Source organism: Anoplopoma fimbria, chromosome 17, assembly GCF_027596085.1.
Source record: "Anoplopoma fimbria isolate UVic2021 breed Golden Eagle Sablefish chromosome 17, Afim_UVic_2022, whole genome shotgun sequence".
Taxonomy (NCBI): domain Eukaryota; kingdom Metazoa; phylum Chordata; class Actinopteri; order Perciformes; family Anoplopomatidae; genus Anoplopoma; species Anoplopoma fimbria.
In genome coordinates this window covers 248,444-272,500 of record NC_072465.1, presented here as the reverse complement: position 1 = coordinate 272,500, position 24,057 = coordinate 248,444, and the positions used below count along the sequence as shown (strand labels likewise).

The 24,057-nt window shown below is 41.7% G+C and overlaps 1 protein-coding gene across 1 annotated transcript in view; it reads left to right on the top strand.

The window, feature by feature from the left end:
- The first annotated feature begins 431 nt into the window (after window positions 1-431).
- Window positions 432-24,057, top strand: part of LOC129106012 (low-density lipoprotein receptor-related protein 1-like) — an 86,245-nt gene continuing 62,619 nt past the window's right edge. The window contains exons 1-2 of the mRNA XM_054617308.1: window positions 432-556; window positions 13,603-13,725. Of these exons, the coding sequence (XP_054473283.1) occupies window positions 460-556; window positions 13,603-13,725 (220 nt within the window). The 5' untranslated portion in view covers window positions 432-459. The remainder of the gene's footprint in view (window positions 557-13,602; window positions 13,726-24,057) is intronic.

The following is a 24,057-nucleotide window of genomic DNA, read 5'->3' as shown; positions in this document are numbered from 1 at the left end:
AGCTCTCCTTCATCTACTGCCGCCGGGCCAGCCTGCTGCTCGGTTCAGCCCGCTCGGTTCAGCCTGCTCGCCTTTGTGGCTGTCCGTGCATCCGAGGAGCCCCTGAGCAACCCGGGCTTGGAGGAAGCCCTTTTTTTTTTGCCTTGACAGTCTGCAAAAAAAAACCCATCTGTGAGTGGGCAGACAGCATCTCTGTCAGCTTCATGCGCAACCAGAGAGCGGATTCCAGTGAGGAGCATCAGCACCGCCGGTGACACGGTGACACACGGTGCTACAGTGTTACAGTGACACGGTGACGGTGTTACACGGCTACACGGTGACAGTGTCTGCAGCCTGCAGCCCGGCGGCCCCGGGAGGGTTGATGCCTGATATTGACTGGTATTCACTGGTATTGACTGATATTCACTGGTATTCACTGGTATTCACTGGTATTCACTGGTATTCACTGAAGAGGCTACAATGTTGCGCAGCGCGGTCAACGCGTCGGTAACAGGATTGCTCTTCTTGGGGTTGTTGCACAGTTTGGAAGTATTCGCTCCGACGAGGGCTATTGATGGTAAGCAGAGCTGATTTAAAGATACCCAGTGTTGTATAACATGCGTATTAAACTAACTATAGCATGTAAGTGCGTGCATGCTGACTACCACAGCCTCCACCGTGTTCTCCTGCTGGAGACTGTGTTCTCCTGTGTTCTCCTGCTGGAGACTGTGTTCTCTGTGTTCTCCTGCTGGAGACTGTGTTCTCCTGTGTTCTCCTGCTGGAGACTGTGTTCTCCTGGAGACTGTGTTCTCCTCCTGGAGACTGTGTTCTCCTGTGCTGGAGACTGTGTTCTCCTGCTGGAGACTGTGTTCTCCTGGAGAACCCTGAAGGAAGGACTGCTGGGCTGAGGGGAGCAACGTGGAGGGCTTGAAACCGAGGCAGACAATTAAAGCTTTCTTTTGTTTCTGTCTCCAAGTGCCACATGTGAATATTGCAATGTCACAGCAGAGAACACATCTGCCCTCCTGTGTGCAGGCGCTCCCACACACCAACACCAACACCAACACCATCACTGAGGTCCAGTGATGGACTGGTAGGACTGGTAGCACAGGCCCAGTACCTGCTGGAAGCCCTTGTTTACAGATCGATGCATTCATTATTTTATTTCTTTTAAAGCAGCAGCAGCAGCAAAACTCAGATACATTACCTTTAATGACAGGGAGGCAAATACATGCTCTGTGTCATGTCCTTTATAAAAAAAGCTGTTGTGTACATAATGTGTTTGTGTTTCAGTCACTTCACGTTCAACAGATCTCACTGAGTGCTGTGCTGTGATGTGATGACGCCAGTTGTGGTATTCCTCAACAAAACAACACTGGGATGTTTCCATCTATCTATCTGGGGAAGTCAAAGGGGGTCTGTGGGTTTTTGGTGACTGGCTGCTGTTTAATGGTTCAACTGAATGGTGCTTTATTAGAACAATACACCCATCTATGTGGATTATATGTAAATTAGTTCTCCTCCAAAAACTCAGATGTTTTGTCCTTCCAGCTATGCGTCATTGTTGTGTGTCCGTGTGGTTGTTCAGTGTATCACCTGGTTAGGGTTAGGGTAATGCCTACAGTATAATGTGATCTGCAGTCACATAGTGAGCCGTTCTGAACAGCTCCCCCCTACGACCCTGTGAACACATACCGGCACAGACTGGAGCAACTTCTGGAAACTATTAAGCCTCACAGTCCCACTCACGCTCTCCTCTGTTTTGTAAGAAAGGAAAAGGGCGTTATCAAAGGGGACTTGGTGCAGACAGATTTGTTAAATGCTTTGCAGGTGGAAAGGGAATGTGTGTTTATTTTTTCGCAGTGATATAATGCTTTTCATTCATCTTCGGAATGTCTGACCTGTGAATTAATGCTAAGAATAATTTTTAGGTGACTTTTTACTGCAAGAAAATGCCTCCCACAAGGAGCACTAGTCTCTGTAAAGATAATCAGGGTTCTAAATTTGACATTTTATTAGATTCAGTAGGACTTTAACATGCACGACTGACTGTAACCACAAGCTGCATTTCGTGAGATTCATCATTCAGCAATAAAGGCTTCTCTCTGCCTTTGAAGTCATCTCTTTACACTTGGCAATCCAGTGCTGTGAGGTTCTTACGGAGCAAAATCCATATAAATTACCACCTTGAAGATAGACTTGGATAGCCTGCAATCACCTGCAGTTTCTGCCTCCTCTTAAGTCTACAGCAACTGCTTTAAAGCAAACAGTTGGTGCCTTGACATACTGTTATTGTTTTAGTTAAATTTTCCTCCCTCTCAATCTTTAATGCCTTAATTTGATGAGTCAGCCTTGTGCAGTATACCAGAGAACACCGGCAATCCTTAGCTTCACTTGAAAACCCAGTGGGATGCAGAGGCTGCTGTGCTTGTCAAAGCTTCTCGAGGAAAAACACTTACATTTGTGTTAATCAGTTAGACTGAATGCAAAATTACTTAGATTTTTTACTGGGTTAATGTAATTGTAACGCCCACATTTTGAAGCGAACTTCACAAGACCTTAGCCAACATGTCACTTGTTGTGTAGGAAGTTAGACTGAATGTTACTTCCCTTCAAACACAGCTAAATTACTTCTTTATCCTCTATGATTGCCCCTTCAATTTTTAAGGCCCTTTGAACCTCATATGTTACTAGTAAAGTTGTTTTCAGACTTGCCAGGAACTCGTCTTTTTTTCCATTTTCTAGACCTCTAAAGATTTTCTCTCACTGTCTCTGTACTGTCGCCAGAGCAAAGACTTGGGCCACCAACAAACCCTCAGTTTAATTGGGTCTAAACTGCTCTTTGTTTCCTAGAGGAGACCTCCACGAACAGTCTCAAATTGTTCAGAAGGCGCTGCTAATTGGGGGCCCAGTGGAAAAGGCCCTAATGAAAGGATTTGCATCGTTTCTCTTCATGAATGTACTGTAACGTCACTGCAAAACGAGATAACTAGTCCTCAGAAATGGACAGTGCTGTCCTTCAAGGCTAAGTGGTGTTTTGGCAGAACATTTCTATTTTTTTCATTCAGACAGATTTGAGGTCATCCATTTCTATCTGTATGCCTGGCTCCTCATGTTTCCTTATTTTTCTGCCTAAAATGATAAAATTGTTTATTTAGTAGCACAGGCTCCTTTCTTCTTAATTATCAAGCCACGTAGTGCTTCTGCTGGCACTTTCCCCCTGTGGACGTCTCTGCAGTAACATTTGGTGGAGGCCTTAGAACTGGCCCAACATTTGGCTGCTATTGGGGTGATACTGCGAACACAATGGCATCCACATGGCCGAAAGGTTACCACTTTAGTGTTTACTGACAACTGAGGGCAATATGGAAAACACATTTGTTAGGTCCCTGTCACTGTTGGCCTTAGCGAAAAACAGTTAATACAAATAACAGAGGAAGAGTTTATTTAACACTGCTATAAATTCATGATTTAGATCAGTGCATAACTGAAGGAGTGTTGGTAGCTGCTTAAATGCCTCATATGAGACACTGAAAACCACTGCATAGCTGAGCAGATTTAAAATCCAGTACTTTGGTCAGCACCTTTTACCGGGGGGAAAACAACTCAGAGGCTAAGTAAAGTTCAGTAACATTATTACACCGATGGTTTATGTGGCTGAATAGTACCAATGAAACTCTCTGTAGCCATTGATTTATAACTGGCACACAAATGGCAATACAGAAAGAAAAATACTGTATTTTTCTTCACTTTTTCGTCAAGAGATCTGTTTTAAATATAGCCTGCAAGAAAAACTAATCTTAGCATAAAGACCAGAAACAGCCTGAAGGTATCAAAATCCTCCTACCAACACCTCTAAAGCAACAAGAGGAGAATCCAGGAAGTCAAGGAATAGTCCCACTCATAACCAGAGTAAAACCACACATTTTGATTTTTACACTTCGGTTTTTGTACAGATTAAACAATGATATAACATGTTAAGCAGTGAGCCTAAGAGATGCTAAGCTAAGCTACCTGTCTCCTGGGTCCAGCTCCACACTGAATGGACAGATATTTATAGATGTGCATAGGTATAGATCTCCTCATCTAAAGTTGAACCAGAAAGAGAGTGAGCTGTGAGCAACATACTGCTGCCACTTAAAAAAGAAGTCCATCATTTCTTTTTCAAAATACGCTGTTCATCTCTCATCAGAAATTATATTTCAATAAAAGAGACCTTTTCATAATTGCCTAAAAACACTGCTGAAGTCTTTTAAAGCTCACAGGTATTAAAGCTAAAGTGCTCTGGGTACATGTTGCCAGGCTTGTCAGAACAGCCCGTTAACCCACTTTAGAGTAGTGAGCCACTGATTGAGATACACTATCTAGATGGAGCTAATTTAGGATTGGAGATATAACATGGTCTGAGGGGGCCCATAAAAGAACATGAGCCGAAACCTCAGGAACAAGCATGTGTATATTCAAAATACATTTGCCAGCAACTTTAGATACTATCAATACATGAAGGCAAAGACAGGGGATAAAAATCATGCACGCAGGCTCAGAGATGTGCTAAGCCCTACCTGCCAGAAGTCTTTCATTTAGCTAAGACCAAATGCTGAGGTGGAGGCTGTATTTGCTGGAAAATCTGTCTTACTCAGTGGTTATTATCTCTGTGGGGACAAAATGACAGAAATCCATTCTGCATGATGACCGAAGGTTATGTCATTTTGCCATTTTTCTTTCTCCACTGTGGAGACTATTTCTAGTCTGCCTTCAAAATACAGTAATGCAAAATACTTCTAATGAGAATGAGAATAGAAAAGGAGAGATTGACAATTATGTGCGTTGTTAACAACTCCCTACCTGCAAACACTCAAATTATTTGAGAGGGCACATGGCCAAGCCCGGGATTGAACGCCGATCCCTGTGGTAGTAGGTTTACCCCTGCATCATCAGGTTGCACAACGCTTTTTTGATTTAGAGTTATTAAATCTGTCTTTGTGGTATAGTGTGGTGAAACACTGATGATAGCTTTCCATACTCATCTGTTCAAAAATGTTTAAATCAAAAATAATTGGGGCACGCCAGTTGGGTTGACTGTTCAAATGTTGTCTAGCTTCATTAATAAGTAAAAAGTATATATTTACCTTATTCAGGTTTGAGCTGATGCAATCAAGTTGACACGCGGGCACAAATTTCAGTCTTCAACCTGCAATAACTGATTTGTTTATGCTGCTTGGGGGCAGCAAAAACCAGCTGTTAATACTACACCCACATTTTATCACCTTTTTAAGTTGATATGGCAAAGTTGTTCGAAAACCGTTGCTTGCAATGGCACCTGGTTATGTTTCAAAATTTGCGAGCGAACTTGGAAATTTAAGGGGCTGGTCTAAACAAATTGTAATTTCTAACAAATTTTGTGAATTTCTATACCACCTTAACTCTTGGATTAACCCTCCATTCCACAGTTGATTCTTGCCCGAACAGCGAGTCAACATTTGGTGGGGTGGTTTGCATTATTAGCTAACGCTGACTTGCAAATTGGTTCTTCATTTCAGGGACTTTACAATCCTCCTTTTTTGGTTTGGCTGGAGTCAGTGGGACAATCCGGTTCAATCAACATACTTCAGCATATCTTTTCCTATGTTCCGTTTCCGTCCATGATCACGTTTAAGAAAATGTTTCTTACCTCTTCAACATTCATACTCCTGTATAGATTGACAGACTGATTGACAGTCAAAGCCTGCTTTGGCAAGCGATCAGCGCCAACTTTGACTCAATCAACTCATCTTGTTTTTTGTCAGTTGCTAAAAATAGTAAAATGATTGTTAATATAGGCACCTTAAATATAATTGCTGATTGATTTTAAATCTGAAGTGCAAAACACTGAGGAGTATTTTGTCCTGTAGCTGCTTTAGTGAAACTTGTTGTTAATCTAGGTACCAAGAAAGCCATCAGTTTCACTTAATAAACGTAGCTCACCTTAGTTTTATGGGAAAAGCACTTTAATATTGATTCCAAACACTTTTTCTTGATGTTTCAAAGAAAGCAACAGACATTCCACTTTATTGGGTTAAACATCAGATTACACCATTTGCGTTGAGCCGTTCACACCAACAGCATACATGGGCTTAACTTGCTCCACTGCGTCGGTCTGAAAGGAATGTTTGTGTTTTAAAATGCACAATGGAGGCTATGTATTGCTTATTGTTGCTGCATTAGATTGAACCGATCTTGTAAATCATCATTGTACATGAAAAAATCCTGAGAGCCGTATTACTTTTCTGTTGTGTTTCCATCCCAGCTCCAGATAGAAATCGTCTTTTATTTTGTCCATAAAATGTTTCCAATCTTGGTTCCTACACCAGATAAAATGCAGTCTATTTTCAGCATCAGCCCATACAACAAATACATTCATTCACATTCATTTAAGCCATTGCTACAGGCTTTTCTGGGACAAAAGTGTGTCAGAACAGACTCACACCTATTGTAGATTATGTTTAAATCAATTCCTTTTAGGAAGAAAACTCAACATCCACAATAGGAGACACCACAACTGACATTTGCAGATATGTTACACATGCAAACAATGCATTTTTAATGACACAAACGCTCAGCATCAAGGTCACTATTCATGCAACCGTATTTCAGATTTATTACCAAACTTCTAATCCCAAACACAAAGTTCCCTACCATAACCTTAACCTAAGCCTAACTGTAACACTAATCCCTCAAGCAGGCATTCACCCTTCACTTAGTGGTAGAAATCTCTTCACATGGACCCACAATCATTATTTCTGCCTTCCACCTGAGCAAAAACACAGCATGGGTCAGAGATTGTTTGTGGTCAATACGTGACAAACATTTTAAGGTCATATTGCATCCAACTGCCAAGAAAAATTCCAGTAATCAAAATCATGTTGAAGACCCCGTATCGTCAGCTGGAGGTGTCTTTAGCAGTGCTCAGGCTACTTTAGCACATTTGTAGTGAATGTGAGAGAACGTTCAAGAGAAGCACTTCTCATTCCAACCAGGCTCCTGCGTCACACTTGAAACTTGTACCGGTCTTATGAAAAGGCACCAAAGAATTTCACATAATCTTCTTTAATATGTTCCCCCTCGGGAGTGCAACTAAGTGGCTTAATTGTCATTTTTTTTCTCCCTATGCAGCTATACGTTCAGCGTGTGCTCTGGCAGTGTTGGGGCAAAGGGATTTGTCTAAACTGACTAACTTGATAATGGCGGATCCACCTTGTGGTTTTCTGCTTTGTCCCCAAACTGTGCTGCTGAATTTGGTTAAAGTGAAGGAGGTCTCCCTCTGAGCTACCACACTCCCTCTATTACAAATAGCAGCTGGGTTGATTACCACTCTGGGCTTGAGACTTGGTGAAATCTCAGCCAGACACCCAAATAGCTCTTCATTAAATTCACATTTGATTACTCTGCTTAATAGGTTCTGCCTCTCACTGCCACAAAGGCTTGTGTAGATTGACTTTGTTTGTGCTCAGTTCTGACCGTCAAGATCCAAACAGTTGCAGGCAGGACTGTGTTATCCTGCATGACGGAGCCCCATTTTACTTGGCAACTTTCACCAGACATGAACACATTCCTGATGTTTATTCTCCCCAGCTCTAAGAGCATGTACAACACACTAACATAGACGTGCAAACACAGACTGTTTTAGAAGTACACAAAATATCTCATAAAAACATGATGGAATTAAACATTCATCCAGAGGGTGAGCAGGCAGAACCATCCCCAAACTTTGACTTTGTTGCTATGATAATGGTAACTGCTATGTAAACACGAATACTCTCGGTCGTCCATTCTCTGTGGTAATCATGTTGAAATTCTGTCTGAACTTTTGTTTAATTTGTTCACTGCTGACTTCTACAGCTCCTCCAAAACTCGGCCGGAAAGATTTATTTAAGAGGCCAAGCTTGGGCCCCTTTTTCTCAGATTTTTAAAATGACAAATTGGAAAACTTTTTTTCTCTTCTTCATCCTTTTTCTCACTCTACTGCATTACAAAATCCTGAAGCGTTCCTGCCTGGGCTGTGGAGGAGGATGACGAGGTGGCAGGCCTCAGCCAAACAGGCCAATATAGACACTCCACTCGTTTTTGGCCCTTAGCAGAACCCCCAAAGGTCAGCGGAATAATACCCACGCCCCTCTCTCTTTCCTATATGTCTTCCCTTTTGGCTTTGTTGATGGAGCTTACTGTCTGATAACTGGCAAAAATAAGTTCATCAGGGCTGTAGTGATGGTGAACACAAAATAGTTCTAAAAGTTTCTCACTTGATATTCTTCATTTACTATTAATTTAAACCTGCAGCATTTCCGATGTTTAATTCTGTTGAAATTTATCTTTAAATCGATGTTGAACTGGCCGAGTTGCAGTGGTATTCCAGTCTGTGGCACTCTGAACAGATGAATTGCGTTTAAACATTTTGCCGAGTGGACGACAATCTCGAGATTGATTACACACAATTCAGCTTGTTTATCCTTCCCCTTACATAAACCTCCCTTTCCTAAATATTTGAAAAGATAATGAAGCTCTATCATGTCTCACGGTGAAGAGTCTTTGGGAGAGTAGGATCACCTTTTCCCCTTGAGAAAAAGTGTTTTATTAGTGCGAGTACACGCTATCTTCAGTAGACTAAACTACACGCTTTGCACATTGCAACAGTCCCTGAAAGCGTCATGAAAAACTTCACAATGCACTTACTTCACCAAAAACACCCACCTGGTGCTTTTGCTTGGCCTGCCATCTTTATTATTCTCAATAGTTTTGGATGAATCAGTGCCGGTTACAAAGGTTTGCCTCCTCACATCTGAGCAGATGTATCCTGAGGAAGGTTTTTTTTCTGTCTGTGTGTAATAAAGGAAAGCAGCTGCTGTCATTTAAAAGCTTTAACTTAATGCAAAATTCCATGTCTGCTTTGTATTTTCTCCACCTGTCAGTCTCTAACAGTTAAATTGACTTATACAAGGTGAGCATGTGAGTGACTTAAGTTCACAAAAGCACAGGGGAAACCCTGAGCCAGGTACTGGAGATTCCAGGGTTATGAAATGAGGCTTTAGTTACAGATCCTAACTGAAGATAATCTAAACTGAGGACAATCTAAACTAAAGACATCCATTCATCCATTGCACAGTATTCTGCATAAGAGTATTAGATCAGCCATTTCAGCCGTGCTAGCACCATGACTCAATGAATGGCAGTGTCTGCATGTTGGTTCATCCACCACTTTGGTGCATACATTCATGGTTTCCAGTGGATACATCCTTAATGATTCTCTGACTTCTCCTCTAGTGGCTTTAGGTGAAATGTCTCATCAACTATTGGATGGATAACCATATAAATGTTGTACAGACATTCATGTTCCCCTTAGGATGGATTAAGTGGATTGTAGTTGACTTTACATCTAGTTCCATCATCAGGTTAATATTTTACTGCTTTACTTTGTGTTTAGTCCTAATGAGCAAATGTCAACATGCTAATACGCTTAACTTAAATGCTGAACATGATGTTTGCATTAAGCCCCTTTGTACCTAAGTTCAGTCTCAGAGAGCTGCTAGAACGGCTGGACATTCTTTGTCTTGTTATACTGGGACTAATTGACAACCAGGGTATGAAGGTTCGCAGACACTTAACTGTTCTCTGACAGTCTAGTTTGTGCTCTGCCTCTACTGTGAGCACCGGGAAAGTTACGTAACAGCCACAATGGAGCTGGTGCAGATTGTTTTGCTCAAAGGCACTTGAATAGTGACTGTCCAGTTGAAGGTGCGGATTCCATACTGCTCAAGCTCCCTTTCAGCACCAATGTTGACAGCACTTTAAGTCCGCCTTCACCTCAACCGCTGTTGAGTGCTGCGTGATGAGGCCCTAGTCTCAGTGTCTGCTGGAGCTTTGTAGTGTCTTGGTTGATCTCTGGAAGGGCAGGCCTCCAACTCATTTATAGCCCTACTGTGGGTGTCAGAGGAAATGGGGCTGTGTCTGGAGGGGGGGGAGGCTTGTGTTTGCCTTAAAAGAGGACTCTTCCAACCAGACTGAGCTCATCTTGGAGGACCATCAGACAGCGGCGGGGGGCAGAGGGCAGTGGATTTGTAATCTGGCCCAAATGGCGATGACCCAAAGCATTTTCACTCTGCCACCACTTTGGTAAACACACAGGCAGCTCATTGATAGCATGTGTGACATTCCTCCATCCCATCTCAGGATCCCAGCCCTGCTCAGTCTGTTCTCAGATCTTCAGGCCTTCCCCCAGCTGTGAGGGCCCTGCCCCCCCGCCTCTCCATTTGCTCTCTTAGCTGAGTTCACCCAGCTTGTTCTCTTATGTCATCCTGTGTAATATCCATCGGTTTACTATTTTTTAGTATCCGCTTCCTTCCTGCATCATTTCCTTTTAAAACAAAAGACAAACCTGTTGAGACCTGTTGTATTATGCACACAGTTCACAAAACCAGCGAGACAGACAAGTTATTTGGATCTTTTTAACCAGATAAATCGTAAATTAATTAAATAAATTGTGACAAGCACAGATTTTATTTTTAGTGACAATACATTTGTTATCAACATCTGTGACCAGAGATGTATTGATTGTGTACTGCTTGACATGCAAAAACAGTTATCCTGTTTACCAAATTCAAATTCAAAGGGGCTTTATTGGCATGAAAGTTTCAAGAACAATGTTGCCAAATTATCTTAATACAAAAGTACAAAAATATGTCCACCAACCCAAAGCAATAACATCCATATGGTAAACTTATCTGCTCAAGATGTTTGAAACAAACGTGGTGCTATACGAGGTTATCCTAAAGAGAAAACAAGAAAGAAAGTGACTCTTTGCAGTAGTTACCGTTGGTGTGCAAGAATATATTTACTCATTGCTTATGTTTTTTTATTTTAATTATTTATGACTACATGCTTTACTTAAGGTCTGAATAAAAATCTGTGTATTTCCTGTTAGTCACGTGTGACGCCCCAAACGTTTCTCATCTTAAAGATGATTAATAAATCTTCTAACAGAATATTAATAAATACAATAAGTGAGATGCAACTATCTGCCACCTCGACTACCAGTCCTGTCTGGAATCTCAGCGCCAAGAAAAATGGCCCAAAAGAGATTTTTATTACCTCTGCCTAAATTATATAAAACAATATTCAGCATACATGCAACTATGTCTACTGTGCATGATAAGAAGTAGTGTAGTGATTGGATGACCGGAAGCTGTCTTAGATGGCGGCTCTGAACTTTGCCTTTGTCTACACTCCCTTTGCTTCTCTCTAACCATCACAGCTAGCTGAGCTGGAGGTTACCCTCATGGTTGCCTGCCTTCACCCTCAGCTAGCTAACCTCCTGACCTACTTCCTATGGCCCTTTCCATGTTTCTATCAGCAGCAGCTGATCCCACAGCCATTACTGGAACGTGAGTTAACAGCATGTCGAGTTAAAGCATGTCTAAAAATAGACAGATGCACTGCAAAAAGCTGCCTGGTGTGGCTAGTAGTGACACCTCTAAATAACAAACAAATAAACATGCACAAAAGAAGAAGGATGAGGAGCAAATAGGAATCACTTTAACACAAGCCTGGTTGCATTTTATGAATAATTCATCCTTATGACTTCTGAGAGAGAAAAAGATGCCCCTCTAGACACACACACACACTCTCTCTCCCATACACACACCGATCACAGCGGTACACAGAGGAGGATAAGTAGGGAGTGTGTGTGAATGTGTGCAGCGATATGTCAGGTTACATTACATTTACATTACATTAGAGTCATTTAGCAGACGCTTTTCTCCAAAGCGACTTACAGTCAGTAGTATGTTACATATCATTCACCCATTCACACACTGATGACAGGCTACCATCAAGGTGCCACCATCAGACTCTAACTAACATTCATCATCAGTCCACACCGATGGCCTTCAGGAGCAACTTGGGGTTAAGTGTCTTGCCCAAGGACACATCGACTGCCGAAGCCGGGTATCGAACCACCGACCCTCTGAATGGAGAACTACCTTGCTCTCCACTACGCCACAGCCGCCCGAATTCACGGTATTTAGGTTGAGCTCCATTTCAAGATTCCCTTCGCCGCTGGAGTCGGAGACTAGCATTAAATGTAAATACAGTCATCCTGTTTATCCTGCCTGATCCCATCATCCACCCCTATCAATCCCATGTTTCCCCCTGTCCTATTCATTAGGCTATATGCCTAAATAATCCAGAGAGTCTATGTTTTATATTGTCGACGGTTGTCCAGACACCACACCTGATATTGGGAGTGCTTATAAAAAGATTTTCAGAGAGGCACGGAGAGAAACATGAGCTCGTATGCTACAAAAATCAGTTCAATCACAGCCTGGTGATGAATATTTAAACACTGAAATAACCATGAGTGAATTCTAATTACAGTGCAGTTTGGGATCGCCCGTTGCTCTCTTTTAAATGTCAGCCGGTGAAATGTGAGTTTTGTTTTACTGAATTAATAGTTTTGGAAGAATGTTTTATGAAAGTAACACTCAAGGACAAATACTTCATTAGGTTTGTTTTGTATTCGGTTGATGCTTTAGATCTATTGCTATACACCCACAATATGACAAGATCTTGTGTCCTCATAAATAAAAACTAATGTAATTCTTTGTTTTTAATACTGTTAACGTAGAGTTACTGTCACAGTTACTGTGACATATGGCCGTATATCAAATAGTAAGGTATCTGTTTTACCTTTTTTTCCACTTTTTTAAAATATAAATATTGGAGTAGTATAAATACTAGTTCATTAAACATTTGAATAATTTAGTGCAAAATAACAGAGGGGAGTCATCGAAATAAAATAATAAAAGAACAATATGAAAAGCACAGTCTTAAGTAGCCAATCCATTAATCGGAGGACAGCTCTTTCAATTAGAGTTTGGAGAATCCCAAAGACTGAGTGCACAATATAATGTATTGTTTACATGATGGGCATTTCTTTTTCTTACCTTTATAAATTATTTCAGTAACAGACTAAAATACTTAAGTACACAACTGTCTTTAATTTTTGCCATGTATTTCCGACTCAGCAGTAAGTTGCTGTATCAACCTCCACTCAGAGCTTCCCCTGAATGCTCCTGGGTGACTCAGCTTTGTTTCTTGTCTGTGTGTGTGTGTTGTCAGAGTGTTTATATGTTATTCTAAGAGGACTTGAGTTAGTGTTGGTTTGAATACGCTCCCCCATTTGGCTGTGGGGAGCTGTTTTTCCCCTCTCTTTGAAAGGTTGGAGAGTGGAGGGGAAATTGATGATAGGGGGGCAACTCACAGAACAAGATGTCCTTTGATATCCTCCAGACATGTTGCATCACTGCTAGTGGTCTGGGAATGCTGACCTGGATATTTAGGTGCAGCAAGTTTATGCAAAGCCTGCATGAGTGTGTTTGTTTGGGTTTTTGAGTATCCGTTTTCTAACCCCCCCATCGAGTAGCTACTTTCCAGGACATAATGAGGGCCAGTGAGGGCCACTATTGACTCTGAGTCCAGCAAATCCCGGTTGCTAATGAGACCTCAGGAAAATAATGGAACCACCGTCACAAAATAAGCTTTTTTTTTCAGAAATCTTTTAATCAATTCACTTTTTTCTTTGTGTCTTTTCAGCTCCAAAGACCTGCAGCCCAAAGCAGTTTGTGTGTAAAGACGGGGTGACTTGCATCTCTAAGGGCTGGCGCTGTGATCGGGAGAAGGACTGCCCAGATGGCTCTGACGAGGAGCCTGATGTTTGTAAGTCTTATAAAGACAGTACTCTCTCTCTCTCTCTCTCTCTCTCTCTCTCTCTCTCTCTCTCTCTCTCTCTCTCTCTATGTATGTATGTATATATATATATATATATATATATATATATGTGTGTGTATTGTATTGTATTGACACTTTAGGTTACCCTCTTGTGTGTATGATCCTGTTGCATCTGACTTTCACAGCGGAATGAACTTTGGCTGACATTTGAACCATTTAGGGAAGATAATTGCAGCCTAGAGAGGAAATGCTTTTCAGCTTACTGTATGCAGATCTATAAATGTATTATATAATTTAAGCACCCCCTAGTCAAGTGGGTTTTGGAGTCTTATTTTTCATGCAGCTCATTCAGGTCTATGAATTGTGTGTAAGTTTTAGGAATTAAACCTCTCATTGCTTATCTTTTCTGATATAAATAAAGTAAAATGAGGTGTTAGCCGAACCTTTCATTTTATTTATCTTAAAAAAAAAACCATCTTCACTGATATGTACCTTCTTTAGCATATCAGTGAAGATGTTCTTTTGATTGTGTAGATTTATTTGACTTAAATACTATTCAACAGGTGCAGTCCTTATGTAAAACAGCCCCAGAAATAGATCAAAACCCAGCTATTCTGGCTTTTGAAGGAAATTTTTTAGGTATGCTGCTATTTCACTGTACCATTTGATCCCTCCTCACACGTTTTAAATAAATGCAGTCTTCAGACTGAGCTTGTTGGCCTATTAGATTTATTTGGCTAACCACAGCCAGACTGGAAAAAACAATGGGGTGTTTTATCAGCGAGTGAGAGAGGTCATAATGCCTTTAAACAGTCCTGTCATGCCCAATTAGGAGATTTACAAAGTTTGTCTTTTATGATAGATGTAATTTCCTTTTGCATTCAGGGCCACAGAGGATGCAGTCATGAGACAAACTGAATGTAGTACTTACAAAATAGGGGGAAAAAGCTGTCATTTCAAAGTCTTCATTAGAGTGGAGATGCTTAGAGGCTGAATCCCTGGGGAGGGGATGAAAGCAGCAGTGTCTTTTTGGTCAGCCACTCCGACTGAAACGCCTGTAGTTTTCAGAGGGCTTCGAGTGGGTAATGGGGACAGTACTGTGTGTGTGTGTGTGTGTGTGTGTGTGTGTGTGTGTGTGTGTGTGTGTGTGTGTGTGTGTGTGTGTGTGTGTGTGTGTGTGTGTGTGTTGGGGGGTTGTTTGGCTAGAAGACAGTGAGTGAGGCCAGGGTGCTGTTGCTGCAGTCTAGACGCAGAGACTGTATGAGAGTAGGTCTGGAAGTCATTAGAGACTCGCCCAGAGCAATGGAGAAACCTGCTGTTTTTCACAACCTGCTCCTTCTCCCCCTTCTCATCTGTGGGCCAGCTTTCTTCTGTGTCTCTATCTGGGACAGAAACAACAGTGACTCCATCTTCTGTCTCTTGCTACTCCCTCTAGCTTATGCCAAACTCTCTCAAAAACAACAGTTATAGGACCTAAGCTACAGAGGGACATGACTTTTCACAGCGTCACGGTGGAAAACCCAAGACTGAGTCTTTTACTTGTAATGTACAAGTAAAAGTACATTACAAAAACTTTTATCTGCTTCTGAAAAAAACTGAAGGTTAAATAGTCCATCACAGGACTATTCATTGGAATTGTGGCTTTCTTTTTATTTGATTGAAATGAAAGGATATGTCTGTTGATAGTTTTCTTTTTCAAGAAACCTCTTGAAAAGACCAGAAATTATCAATAAATTGATCCTATTAGCAAGTTTTGCCCAAGTAGCCATAGTTCTCTGTTGTTGTGACATATTTCTTCATTACGAGGAACATGGGCGCTGTAGTTTCTCTCCTACACCATCCTGCAATTGAAAGAGTCCCCAACAAACACACTATTTACTCTTGTTAAACAGTTTTTTAAAGAATTAAACATTTACCTCTCTATCGTTCAACTCGACTTTTGTAACATGTCTACCCTCTCTCGCCCATGTTTCCTGAGGATCTCTGCTGTCAGTTATCAAAAATCTAAACTAATTTGGAAAACAATGCTTTAAAATATGATATTTGGTGCAGAGCAGATGTTGGGTGTTGAAGCTGTGGAGCACTGAAGGAATATCAGCTCACTTAAAAATGGCTAGTTGATTAGCATTTTTGTAACTCATCAAATGTATATAGTATACAGAAAAATAAAGGAGTATCTACTTTTCTGAGCTGGAGAAGTTGTCACAAGGATTGAAAAGGAAAATGGATTTAAATACCATATTGTCATATGTTTTATGAGCATGTATCCCAAACTGTATGTACACCACCCATACACTGAGTAGCATTGGTAGTTTTATTGTTGTGATAAATGTGCTCTTTGTGAAGGTGCTTTTGCAGTTGCTTCTGGTTGAAAAGATGCATGAGAGAGGTTTATTTATTCACTCATGTGGACGGGGCTTTGTTAGTGTGTTGGCTATTGCCAGTGAAGTCAGTCACTGTCCAGTGCAGCTGCTTTGCCCTGCTGTGTAACCCCCACAATGCTGTTCTTTGTACCCCGGGGTGCTGGGTCAGACTGGCATAGAGGGATACTGAAAGAGTAAAAACAAAAACAAAATGGTTGTCTGGGCATATGACCTTTTCTATAGCGCTTAAATCTGCATTCCTAATCAATGAACAATTGAAACACGGGAGATAAAGGTGAAGATTATCTGTCTGGAGCACCCTCAGGTAGGGTGGAGGCTCTGGTGGAGCTGCCATCTCCTCAGGCTGTAGACTTTATTGGTGTCCCTCATATTCCCACATGTAGTGAGTGTGCCCTGGAAACACAGGAAGTGTGTAACACTGAAATGATGTCCCCTGCACCTGGCCTGTAATAAGGGCAGTTTTACAGACGGTTCCCACCTAGGCTGCAATTATCTCTTTAGGAGATTGAGGCCCTTTTGTAACAGCCACTTTCAGAGTGGAAAACCCAAAATTCTGTGATATAATGTGCTTTTCACTGACTTATATCAAAAGACATTAAAGACGGTCTTGAAAAGGAGTTTTTATATTATTTTGTATACTTGCTCACAAGTTTGATCCACAGCAGTTCAGCAATAAATCCCTGTTCTATCTAACAGGGATTTATTGTCTGCTGTTTATTTGTTCAGTGGCATCATTTACCAAACAGTTGACTCAAAGCCTGTGTTTATACCGTTCCAATATGGAAGAAGTAATCTGTTTGATCCTGTTACTGTCTCATAAAAGCAGCCACCACCCAGTCCAGATAGCCATCAACATGACGAGGAAAAACAACCTTTGCTCAACAGGAAAGAGTTGTTGTAGAAGTGTTGCCTTGCAGCACCTTTCTTCTAAAAGAATCGGATTCATGAAAGCATTACATCACACATTAACAGAAGAGTGTACCCCACTCCTAAATCAGCTCATACTTCATGAGTTAATGTGTCTGCAATACCATGAAATGCCATCAATTTTAGTAGAAAATGTTTTTGCACTAAATATGATACCATTGCAGTATGTTATGTGTTCTGATGTAATGTGAGCTAAAGCAGGGATGTGCTCTAGATCAATTAATATTTCAACTGGCAAAAGTAACACTAATATTGACTCTCTTTTTAGCTCTGTTTAGGGCTCCATCAACTCCTGATGGAAGCATTTGTCTCAGCTGCTCCTCTATGGACTAGTTAGCTAGCAAAATTAGCTAGTTGTGCCCTGTGTTTTGCTTGGCAGGTAGTAAACAGTTTTTGTGCCTGGAAACAATGCTAATGAGAACAGTTAGACTGAAATGAAACAATAAGGTTTCAAACATTGACCTGAAAGATGTTCAAACGTTCTAAGGAGCTGTCGTGAAGTGCAACGGAAAGGGATAATTCTCTCTTGGTTCACGATTTCCCCCCTAAATTTCAAATTTCAAAACCTATGACTTCCTTTAACAAAGGATAGGAGTAAATGTAAACAAAGTTATTCTTCATTTGAGCAAGGATTTTCTACCAGTGCCAAACCCGTGCAAGGGTCCCAATTCATTACAGACAGAGTGTGTGCAACAGTAACAGTAAAGACATATAGAGAAACTGCAGAAATGATATATACATGTTTTATTTAAGGGTGCGGTGAGGCGGATGTGATCCACAGGCCACCAGTTGGCCATTTTTAGACGAGGACTTGAGGCTGGGGCAGTAAAGAGGGCAAAGCTGGCCCCTTGAAGCAGGACAAGAGAGCCGGCCTGTGTTCAGCCAAGAAAAGCGTGTCAGGGGTTTTAAATTTTAAAAAGACCATTATGTAATCTCAGCAGGGCTCTCTCAGAAGGGGGTGGGTCAGGACAGAGGAGCCCTAGTGGGGGTGGGGGGAAAGGGGGGGAAAGGGAGCAAAGCTGAGACCAGTAGAGAGACGGAGCAGGGTTTATGATTTGGTAGATTGGGGGACATAAACGATAACAATATGTTAATTGAAGCCCCTTAACCGGCAACTTGAAGCTAAAGACTCACAGATGCTGAACACATGGCTATGCCTTGTGGCTGCTCTGTCTGTACGGCAAACTACCTTGTGTCTTATCAGTAGAGGTAATAAATGACTACATCCCGTATGCAAGATTGCATTATTGAATACACAGCTTGTTCAACTTCGGTCTCCTCTGGGTTTCTTGGCTTGAACAGCGACAATAACTCTCATCCTCCTTTTCCGACCCCCTTGGGCCTTTCCTGTCATTTGCATAGCTGTTTTTCTACGCGATGATTAGTCGTCTCTCCTTTGAATTAGTCTTCTAATTCCGTACGTAACAAATGACAACGACTGTCTGGAGAGGTGCTCGGCGCCTAATTTCTGAAGAATAAAGCTAGTGTCTAGCTTTCCGGGTAAGAACTCTCTAAGCCAAAACAGACTAAATGCCTTTCAGATATTAAGTCATTCTTAGGGGCAGCAGCATTGCCATCTCTCGGGTCTTTACAAGAAAAACTTGCACAATACTAATAGTTTTAAGTTAATCCTCGGCCCACTGCGAGGAAATAAGTGGTGAAAGAATCAAATAATGAGTCTTTTCAATCTGAGAAATAGTCGCTACGTAAGAACCTTATTCAGTCGGCAATAGATCTATTTTTCTTCTTTCATCTGTGTGTGTTTGTGATAGAAAACTGGAGAACAAGAGACAAAAAGAGTTTGACTGTGTGTGATGTTTGTACCTTTATTTCCCCTTTTATGCACTAACTTAAGGAAATAGGTGTGCACTGGATAGATTACATAACTTCTTGGAATTCCACCACGGATTTCCTTTGTGTGGATATTTCATATCCAATACCTGTATAGGCTCAATCTATTTATTTGGTTGTGATATCTGGTTGTGTTGTCCTGAATGAATATTGTAATTTTCTTTGCTGATAGAACTGTTTGCTTAGTGGTTTCTGTGCCCTGAGGAGCAGTAGTGCGGCTGTGTTTGGAGAAGGCTCAGTTTGTTGTGCTTTGGAGAGCTGGATTTAGACCTTCCTGCTTTGCTTGTCGCCCTGCCAGCCACCCCAAAAGCCCCCCCACGAAGGAATGAAAATGTGGTGTTGATATCTTGGAAGGAAAGGGGTAGGAGAGAGAGCCAGAGACCATCAAGCGCAGAGAGCAGAGAGGCGACACAGTGTGCCACCAGGGCGAAAGCCAGAGATGCTTATAATAAAGAGCATTCATGCTGTCATTTTGTATAAAAACATGGTTAAACTGAGGTGTGATTGCCGGTACAAAGGGAATTCATGCAGCTGTAAATAATCCGACTGTAGTAGCTGTGAGGCACTCACAGGTGTGGTTGGAGTGGCAGGTTAATGTGTTGTTTTCCACCTGCAGAGTGAAGTGTTTATAGGCTAGCTGTCAGAAATAAATAGTGTTGTTACCAAGAAACAATTGTTGCCCTCGGCGCTCTGCGGCTAGCTGTTGCTGTGCCTGCTCTTTTGCTGCCTGCGATCTTTTTGACAGAGTAGCAAAATCAAAACAACACACTTCCATGTTAGCCACTGTGTCCTCTATACGCCTAAATGAAGCTCGGGTGTTGTTGCGTCTGTTGCCATGTCCTAGTTGTTGGGAGTTTGGTTTATTTGGCAGGACAGACTAAAGAAGCATGGAGGTCAAGGGGCGCCTCAGGGCTGCTTGGTCAAGATTCGGGTGCTTCGTCCAAGAATATGTCATGTGGGCCAAGAGCTTCACAGGGAGGACCAGCTGGTTTGTGGGGACATGGCCATCAGTGGTCAGAGAAACCCAGTATTGGTATGTCATTAAGAGGTGCTGGCAGTAAACTGGTGCAGCACTATTTATTCATGAGGTATATTTATGGATCAACATGTTAAATTATTCAGCTATATGTAGATGGTGGATGTCTGTGAAAATGATTCTTTTTAATTATCTTGCTTGTTAGTAGGATATGTAAGAGCATTTCTGCCATTGTTTATGCTGAAGAAGTAGCCTGGTTGCTCTGTATAGTTGGCCTCTTTCTGGCCTACATAGAGTCCCTTTTATGTTTTAGCACTGGCAGTGTCTTGTTACTTGTTTGTGTGTTTGCTATTGATTGACTAAGCATTGTGTTGACTCGCATATGGAGTGGAGGCATGAACTAGTGAATGGAAAATCCCCACAGCCCGATAAGCTCTGGGCTCGGGGACAGCCTGATCCAGACCCAGATCCTGACTCCTTCTCAGTCAGCTGGGCCTCTTTTCCTACCACACAGATCAAGATACAGTTCCTCGAGAAGAACAATTCTGAAAAAAACGATACATATGAAAGATAAAAAACCCAAGAGTCATGAAAGTATGAACGGTCCTAGGCTGGCAAGGAAAATGTGTGTTAAAATATTAATCCTACAACAGCACATAATTGGAAAAGTGCCAGCCCCCCTTTCATCGCTGTATCCCCGTGGCCCTTGCCATTTTGCCGGCTCTCCCTCCGGGTGGCCGTGCCACGGTTCAAATCAGGCTTCACACGTGACGCTGCTTACAGCACTGCGGCTCAGCCTGCTTTGTAGGGGGTCACAGCCGATTTGTGTGATCCAAACAATGGCCTTAGTTCTCTTGTCCCCCCCTCCCTCTTTCAACACCCCCTCTGCCCTCACTCCCTAGCACTGCAAAAGTACATGTGATCTACCTCTATGTGTAATGGCTTAAATACTCTATTCATGCGAGGTGTCTGAAATCCATAATGCTGTCTTGTTTTGATAGATGATTAGAGAAGAAAGGCTTTGTTTGGCTCTAATGGTGACTTGGTGGCCTGCAAAAAAAGCACCCATCAGGTGTTCATTTTGAATAGGTTGATATTGAAGGTTGAAGCTGTTTGTGAGTGTTTGTACATCCTCAGAAAAAAATTAGTTGAGTCAGACAGACCCATGGAAGAAGTGAATTCTGTACTGGTATCTGCTTACGTCTCTCTGACGTCTGTAGCCGAGAAGTGAAGCCTTGGAACAATCTCAAGCTCTCCGTAGGAAAAGAATAGTTAAATCTCCACCCTCTGTTTTCACCCTATAACTCTTACACAAGGATAGCCTGTGTGGGTCGATGATGGGAACACCAGGATGATTTTCATTTTCCTTTTCCTTGGGCGCCCTAATTGAGCTACAGAACCGAATAGTTGAAGCTGTGTAGATCTTTCACTGAACCATTCAACAAGCTGTGTAGAGAAACGGAGCAAATAGAAACTTCTCAAAGAGAGAACGGTTTGGGCCTGCTAACCTGGCTCGCTCACAGTAGAGGAATGTTGAATAAAAGACCCTGTTTAATTCAAATTAGCGATGCCTTTTCCAGCGCGACCCCGCCGACCGCTGCCAGCTCGCTTAAGAACGAGGCCTTGTGGGGCTCCGTTCACTTCCTGTGGTTGAGGTGTTCCACTCCGTCTACTCTCTCGCTTTCTCTTTCTCTCTCTTTGTGTCTCACTCTGTTTGTTTTCCACACACTGCCCTCCCTCTTAAACACTTACTGTAAATGGGTCAACAGATGTTGGAAGGAAATGATGGGAGGAGATAAAGAAGTAAAGAGAGTGAGGAGTAGGAGGGAAGGCCATCGGTTTGACTTAGCTCACGGGCTGAGGAGGAGTGAACTGTTTTTAAATAAAATTCATGCACCAAAAAAAAGAAAAAGAAGGAAGACATTTCATGCATTTTGCTTTCATTTTAGCAACTTTTTAGTTATTAAAAGAAAGAATTATGCTCATGCGCTTTCCTCCTGAGAGTTGGATGAGTATGTCAATACTGCTAAAGTTGCTAAATATGAAAATAGAGCTAGCAGGGGATTAGCTTAATTTCTTAGCATAAAGACTGGAAGCAGTGGAAAACAAAAAGGTTGGCCCTCTTTTCAAAGGTCATAAATACAACTACTTACTCCTCTAAAGAAGACTAAATAACATGTTATCATGTTGTATATTGGTTGTTTAAACCATCAGCCATTGAGACCATTGGCCAAGTTCAGGGACTTCTTCAACTCTTTCTCTCACAGCTAGGTTGCCAGGCAACCGGTTGCCAAGAAAGAGTTCAAGCACAGCATTCCCCTTGAAAACAGAAATTATTATTTGTACATTTATGCTTGTATATGAAAAAAAGAAATACAATGTGTTAATTGGTGAGCTTTAGAAGTACCGGTGAGCAGATTATTGAACCAGGGTAGCTTTGTGCTTTCTTTGTACTTATTGTGCAAAAAAATACAATCACTTCCTGCAGGTATACAGTTCATCAGTCATCCCACAGTCTGTAGGACATACAGAACTGAGTCATTGGCAATACGTGGACTAGTTGCACTTAAGGACAGCAGTTGTGCTGAGTCATTAGTCTTTTTGTGGATAAAAGACTGGTCAGAGTCACAAGGCAGGGAACGTCATCCAAAAAAAGAGTTCACTAAGTCGATAAAGCCCTTGCTGCTCGGGCAGTTATTTTAGCAGAACATTCACTTCTATATCGAGTTAAAGGGCAATAGATTTTGTGTCTTGGAGAGAGAAGTTTTGGACAAACTCATATTCACTGAAGATGAATGTTTTCTTTCCCAGGGATCCTAAAGTCTCTTAGCACAAACTACTATAATACCAGGCCGACATGCCACTACACTGGCGTGCTTATTGTTGATGTTTCGCCTCTGGGCTGGTCGTGTGCATGCTGTGAAGGTAGTTATTTGGCCAGTTCCAACTAGGATAATGGTGTGTTTGTAGTTCCTGCTAGTTTTCTCTAGTGGCAATCTTTTGCTGCCACAATGGTTCTTTGAATTTCTGCCTTGTGGTTCTGCCTGCTACGTTGGCAAGAAGAAAAGATGAATATAAATCCATGTCAGATGAGGAGGGGAATGCTGAGCTGCTGGCATACAAGGTAAAAGAGCAAAACAGCTAGCGTAAGGAAACGGGGCGAACAGATGCAAACAAACATGCGTGTTTTCTTGAACAAATCATTCGGATCAGTTTTTCTGCTACATGCAAATGATTGTGATTTTCTCTGAGAGACATTTTATGAAAGCTTGTTTCCAAAACGTTCTTGCAGACTTTTTACAATAGCATCTTACACAGTTTATAATTGCACAAATCTTCTCTTTTTCATGACATTACGACACACAGCTCTGATTAATAACTGCAAAGTTCACGTTCTCTGCTGAGTCAGACAGATCCTGACGTCTCATTATGAATGTAGTTACTAAGTGAGAGTTTATACAACTGCCTTACTCATTGAATATGTGGCCTTTATAGTCTATCTGTTACTAAGGAATGTCTTTAAGACCATTATCATTTTTGATTGCCACATGAAGAAATGTCCCGTGTTGCTATCCAGTACTAGTATGATATTTAACGTTTTTTCCAGATCACATGGTACTAAATTGGCCTATTTGTTTCCAATAAGGGTGAGCATGAGGGATCGTTGGGTGATCTGTTTTTAGTGTATTCATAGCCAGATTGTTTGCTGCACACCCACTGCAGATTACATCTGTCTCGTATCTGGGTGCATAATGGTTTGTGATGAGGCCCACCATAGTGGTGCCATCCACAAATATGAAGCAAAAAGATTTGCACTCACAGGGGGAGCTGCTATTGAAACGTTTGTGTTGCTTAGTCTGACAAATATGTTGACAGACACACATAGTTGCGCTGTCTGTCAGAAAATCTGTCATCCACTGGCAGGATGAAAGGGCAGTGTCTTTTAAAAATCGATTTGAAAGCATTTCTGCTTTACTGATCAGTTTATAGTTGAGAAAAAATGGTTGTAAGAGACAAAGGGAGATGGCAAGAATCCTCAGGTTAAATCAATTTTAGGAATACATGGTGCTGTACTGTACGTGGCGACATGCCTCCAAACAAACCACTTATAACAGGGTGTGTGGAGTTGCACAGCTGAAGCTGTGTCCGCAGTTAAGGTGCTGCAATGCAATTTGTTATCCA